A 6,761-nucleotide genomic window follows, 5' to 3' on the forward strand; every position below is an offset into this window, starting at 1 on the left:
GGCCTATAGTTGCCCGGGTCCTCCCTCCTCCCTTTTTTAAAGATGGGGACCACGTTGGCTATCTTCCAATCATCTGGCCCCTGGCCCGAGCACCACGAGCACTTGTAAAGCCGTGCCAAGGGCCCTGCAATAACCCCTGCTAGCTCCCTCAACACCCTGGGGTGGAGAGCATCTGGACTGGCTGATCTGAACACGTCCAGCCCCTCCAGAAGCTCTCTAACCCGGTCCTCCCCAACCTGAGGTCTGGAGGCATTCCCCTCGAGTCTGTCTGGCATCACAGTGGGGAAGCCCTGGTCCCGGCCCAAGAAAACAGAGGTGAAGAATTGGGTAAAGAGGTCTGCTTTCTCTTCTGGCACAACCACCATCTTGTGTAGATACACCCCATCTTTCCATAAAAAAGCTAGCCCTAGGCTATGACTCTGGAAACATCTTTTTTCTGTATTCTGTCTTCCAAAAAAAAAGGTACATTTCTTATCTGAGGGAGGTGGTACACATGAAAAGTATTGTCCATGATAATAGAGTGGTGAGGATCAAACATCTCTAAATGCTTTGGTTCAGGATGTAATCTAGACATGTTGTAGCAGCACAGAATAAATTCAAGCTATTGGTTACTCCTTTTATGGTCACTAGACAAACTTTCTCTGCCAGTTGTTTGACTTCCTTTGTCTTCCAATATTGTATTTGAATTAATAATAACTGGTCTTTCTTTCAAATGCAGATAGTGATGCTGTGTGTACAGATTCAGATAGTATTCTTTCAACTGCTTTAGAGGAAACCAAGAATGAAGAAGGCTTAAATTATCTGGTATTTGTCAGAGAAAGCAATCCAGATAAAGAAAACAGCGATTCAAATGGATGTAATAAAATCTAGCTGTGTCATTTGGAGAAAAGAAGAGTAGACACAATATGCAGATGAAGAAATAAGCCAAGGAAAATGTCCTTCATTCCACCCTTCTTTCAGCAATCCTGAAGGCATGAACTATGCCTGTGGTCTGGTTTATTTTCAGTTTAAGGAACTAGCAAGTTTGTTTTTTATGGTAATTAGAGATGTAAAATATGGGAAAATATCACAAGGAAATGGATTTTGTATAATAGAATAGAAATAATAACACAACTGCACATGACTATTTTGTTCAAGAATTTCTGAATTTTATGACCTCTAGTTTTGTAGGAAATAAAGTGAGGGAATAAAATATGTAATCAGCTGAGACGTGATTCTTCTGTAACACTGAATTATCCATTCTCTATCTAGTGTGCTCATCTTTTTTGGCAGATAACAAATATATTGGCACACACCCATGCATGCTTAAAAGGAAGCGCTGATAAACTATTGTATATATTATAAAAATGTTTTCCTCTGGTTTAGAGAAACAAAATCAACTGACATTTTGTCTCAAATTTAGATTTTTTTCCAAAACAAACTTTTACAAGCTGAAAAGGCCATTTAAACATTTTAATGGCCATTTATCTTTTTTTACAAGAAATTCCATTTAAAATTAGAATTCAGTCAACAAATGGTGATTATTCATCAGGGGTGGTAGTTTATTTTATTACTTAATTTAAAAGAGAAAAAGAAAATATTCTAGAACCATTAGACCTATTAAATTGTGCTGTTCCTTATTTGTGGATTCATATGAACCTACCATGCTACCTTTGTCCTCCTTGCTCCTTCTGTTTGTCTTATTTCATATTGGGTTAGAAGACCCAATAAGGTTATAATGTCAGGAGCTTTCTCTTATAGTGATTAGATTAATGGGGATGCACTGGCAACTGGAATTCCAGGAAGATACAGGAGACCATGGTAATCAGCCATGATGCAAGATTAAAAGATGCTATTATCTTTTCTTGTATTTAGAAGTCAGAGAAAATTATTTGACAAGTTTCCCAGGTGGCATGTACCACAGTGAGGAATAAAAACACATTGATAGTCAACTGGGACCATGTCATAGTGAGTTGTAATTCAGCAAGTTAGATAACATCTCCTACATCATTTTCCTACCCTGTCAAATGTAACCATATCACACTTTTCTTTGCATCTCTCTGATGCTCCCTCTTCCTTTATAACATCAAATATAAGTTACAACTTTGTCTTTGCCTTCTGATTAGAATTTCACCCAGCAGCATAGTTTGGTATTTTGGGTCTAGCTAAAGGCTGCTTGATGGCTGCTCAGTGACCTGCGTGAAATATGTTGACAGTGCAATCCAATTCTGCCTGTACAGTTGCTCACATCACAAAAACCACTAGAGAGAACTTTGAGAGGTAGTTAGCCATGTTAGTATGAAGTCATGCAGAAGGCAGGGCATAGCATATCGTCTGACAGAAGGCTGTCACCTATGATAGTTTATCTCTCTGAACTAGTTAGTTTCTAAGGTGTCATCCTACCCTGCCTTCTGCCTAGAAAGAGTTTTGGTGACGTTCTTAGCAGAGTGGCCAAACATTTAAGAGGCAAGGAGAACCTTTTTAGCTTTCCAGCCTCACTCTGGATTCATTATCTATGTGATAAGAAACTGTCATTGCCCAGCCTTCATTTATCTCTGAACTGGCCAATCTCCAGCTCTCATGGAACAAGATAAAGATGTTATAGAGGTGTTATGACATAAATCCTTTATAAGTCTATGGGTAAAACATTTACTGTACGGAATTATGATATATTTGAAGAAGAAAAAAGCTCATACGTGTGTGTATGCATGTGGTTCTATATGGCATATATGAGATGTTTATGATCTGAACTTTCAGAATGAGTAAAATAGTCATTGTGCCTTTGCTACTGGTACAAGAGGCTCTCAGCCTCCCAACATAAGAGGCATCAATATTTATTTTGGCTCTCATTGTTTAAAACATGACCTCAAAGTTCAATATGGGGCACATCTACTAATGCATATCTATTAATGTGTATGAATAAACTCTGGAGCTTATCCAGATTCTTTACATGTGACTGGGACTGTAGCACATTGAGCCTGGGTGGAGCAACCCTGGCTTGCAGGGGGTCTGAGAGGCCAGCTTACCAGCCAGGGGCTGCTTCCCCTGGGTCAATGTACTGTGCTGGGGCTGGCTGAGGCACAAGGGTGCTTCAGCATGGGGCTAGACAGCAGGCAGCCCCTGGACTGACGCACCATTGTGCCCCAGCCAGCTCCTCTAGCATCTACACATGTGCTACTGCAGTTTTTTACTGTGCAGCCGGATATAAGTAAATACAAGTACTATCCTGTTGCAGAGTAAATTAGTTTACTCCAGCATAATAGGGTCGCATGTATAGACACGGAGATGTTTACTGCACAGCTAATCAGTCTATTGCACAGTAGATGAATCCATTAAGGTCAAAGGTCCTCTCCAGTCCATCACTCCATCAAGATAGCTTGGAAAAGGCATTTCATTTTCTGTAGCTAATGTCACACAAGGGAGCGGTGTAGTTAAAATCAAATCCAGACACCCTTAACCAGGGGTCCTGTTTACATCTGGAGGCAGCTTTTGTCAGCAGTTTGGCATAGGATTTGAACTCATGCCTTGAGCACTGTAGTGAAACACTAATTCAGTAGCATAACTAGGGGAGGACAACTGGCCACTCTGAATACCAGCTTAGGAAGGGAGGGACAGAAAAATATCAGCTACTGCCTCAGTCATACAATTACACCTGGGGCACAATGGCAGCTGGAAATCACCACTGGCCCTACACATCCCACTGCCCTGGGTACAGGGCTGCTTTTTTATACTTCTGTTGTAACTACTTTGCCTGAACATTTTTAAGTGCTTCACCTGTAGCAGAAGCTATTTAATAAGGATGTGTTTGCTGTAGAGAGATGTAATTGTAATGACCTTTGAATTTCCAGATCTTAACTATTTCAGACAATAAAACACTTTGCTGATTAAATACTTGCATTGTTTTTTCAAGTAAAAATGGTCTTGAAATTAAAAGACTACAAAAGAGGATGTGAAACACCCATATTTTGTGGCTCAGTCCTTCAAGCAGTCAGTACTTTGGGTCTTAACCAGCAGTCGCTGGAACTGCTCATGTGCATAGAAATGGGCAAGTGCTTAAGTTCTGTTGAATCAGGGCCCAGGTGTGTTGTGCTTTCACACTCTTCTCTTCATAGACAATGAAACCCATATACAGTAAGTAGTTTAACTGACAAAAGAAATCCCAACTGGTATGATGCTTCTGTAGAAACCAGCATCAAAAAGTGAAGTTTGAAACATTAATCATGAATACACTGAAAGTAGGGCTCTTTATTACAAAGCATAAAATCTCTTTAACAAAAGCATCATCCAGGGACACTGTATTAAAGTAGAAGGGCCAGTTCCTCAGGGGGTGTAAGTCAACACCCCTAGTGCTGATTTACTGCAGTGGAGGTCTTCATACTTTGAAAACTTGGCATAAAATTGCAACTGTGGTGCTGCATTAATGCATTACAGGTCCAATTCTGCTCAGGTAAATCCAGTATAACTCCATGGATCTAATGCAGACTTTAAAAAACCATGTAAATGGCTATTGGTCATAATATCCACAGCAGCATCACATTTATAAAGCTTATGCCTGGCAAAATCTTGAAAGATCTCTCCCTGGATAACACATGTGGTTGGACTGGAATGTGTGTAATGTTAATACTTTAGCCATAAAGGCGCTTGGTGTGATGCTACAGTCAAGCAGTACAAATATCCCACATGGCTGTTCACTTTTATGTCATTGACATTTTTCATATAAGTCAAATCTGAAACATTATAGTATGTTCTGGGAGGTGAGGATTCATGTAAGGTAGCTGGAGCAGGGTTTTACGTAATAATTACTGTAGATCCAGAGAAGAGCAGGCACATAGCAGTCAATGGTATTATATATCTCCCATTATTGCAAATATAATACAGTACTATGTGCCAACCAATAACCTATGTGAACCATGTATCAACTCCCATTTTCCTTTGACCACTTGCTCGGCTGATGCCTTCCTTATACAGGCACAGATGCTCAAATGTAGTTTTACTGAAGGCAATGGGTTGGAAATGATATACTCTGAGGATCTGGCTCATTAAAATAAAACAACTGAGAGTGATGGGCTTCCTTCCAGATGTAATTTTGCCTCTGTTCCTAACAAAACTACTCTTTTCTCAATTACATCAAATCACAAACAGTAGTTCCATAATAATGTGTGTGTGTATATACACCATATATATGTAATTGTGCTTTGATGTAACTGTGTGTGTGTGTGTTTGTGTGTGTGTGTATACACACGTATATATAGTATCACTCCCATTGACTACGACATCTGACTTCACTTTCTTCATTGATTACAAGTGGGTTTGCAATTCGGGGGAGTTTTTCCCACACGGTCACACAACAGAGTGAGTTGCAGCAGCTTGATTGCCAGGTGGATTTTTCAAACGATCAGGACTCTATTTATAATGACACTTGGCACTTCCAACTGACATTATGTTTTAACTCAATTAAATAGCCAGAAACCCTGAGCTTCAGAGCCAAGTAATGATGCCACAGTATTGTCATTATCCCCAGGACATGACTGATATTACAGTAAAAATAAGGACTTTTTTTTAGACTGAGCTAACTTTTAAATGGGGAACTGTAATAGCTGGACAATGTCAAATTGTTGTTATGCCCATTGTTTTCACTTATCCTCATGGCTGTCCTCATGCCAAGTTCACTTGTCCACTTGGCAAATGGTTTGGGCTAAATTTCAAAGACCAAGCGATAAGATAGCTATTGTGCCTGTTATCTCATGTATACTAGATAAGTACACATGTACTCAACTCATGTACACAATATGATTAAACAGACCCTGCCCCTCATCCATTTGTGTTAAGTGGAATTTTGGCATTGACTGAATGGCACTGAGACTCAAGCACCCAGTGCTTAATTGGCCACGTGTCCCTGAAAAATCCTGTTCTGAGCGTGTACACAGCAGCCATTTTAATACATAAATTAGGGACAACCAATCATACACATAGAATCGTGCATACATAAATCTGGAATTACTTTGCATGTGTATACTATTAGAGCCTAAAAATGCCGAAGGATGAGTGAAAGAAACTTGTGTTCTGGCTTCTTCATGCTGCCATTCTTGAGGGGCTTCTGTTTCAACAGTATAAAAAGATGAATTGATGCATCAGCTAGTACAGCCGGAGGTGGGGAATGGATGGCCTTTGTGAGCCACAGGTTGCCAAATAGTTCATCTTGACTATATGCCTACAGACCACTGTTTAATAGTAGACAAGGATCCATCTTTTCAGACAGACATTTTGGACAGAATTCTGTTATCATTGTGTACCTAAATGACAGTTTCCAGACATGTGGCCTTTTTGGCACTTACACACATTTTGTGACTCTATTACATCTCCCATGAGGATGCATGAGCATGCATGTGTATAATAAGCATATGCTAAGTACCGACTGGGCAGGTATTAGACTATGTACCATTATATAGATTATGACCTTATAAAGTTGCATAAGTTGTGAAAATGCAGCATGACAAAAACCCATGATTAACAGGCGCTAGATGCCAGAGGAGAAGAGTGGTAGCCCTTCCATACCTTAGGGCCATTAGCTAGGTGACTAGGGCACTAGCTCAGTAAGGAAGAGAACAGATACAAGACCCTTCTCACCCAGAAGGGGTTTGAATCGGCATTTCCTTAACTTCCTATCATGGTGCTCTAACACTGCACTGCAGCCAGGCAATATCTTAGCCTCTAGCCTCCTGGTTTTTGAAGCTTCAGCTGCCAAGAAAAGGAGCTATGTAGGGCCAGAAGGAAGAAAACAA

The 6,761-nt window shown here is 40.1% G+C and overlaps 1 protein-coding gene across 1 annotated transcript in view; it reads left to right on the forward strand.

The window, feature by feature from the left end:
* Window positions 1-2,762, forward strand: part of ROS1 (ROS proto-oncogene 1, receptor tyrosine kinase) — a 175,728-nt gene extending 172,966 nt beyond the window's left edge. Inside the window, exon 44 of the mRNA XM_019520222.1 lies at window positions 719-2,762. Coding sequence (XP_019375767.1) covers window positions 719-870 — 152 coding nt within the window. The 3' untranslated portion in view covers window positions 871-2,762. The remainder of the gene's footprint in view (window positions 1-718) is intronic.
* Window positions 2,763-6,761: the final 3,999 nt, after the last annotated feature.

This window comes from Gavialis gangeticus, unplaced genomic scaffold (genome assembly GCF_001723915.1).
Source record: "Gavialis gangeticus isolate Ggan-Ray unplaced genomic scaffold, GavGan_comp1, whole genome shotgun sequence".
NCBI classification, from domain to species: Eukaryota; Metazoa; Chordata; order Crocodylia; family Gavialidae; genus Gavialis; species Gavialis gangeticus.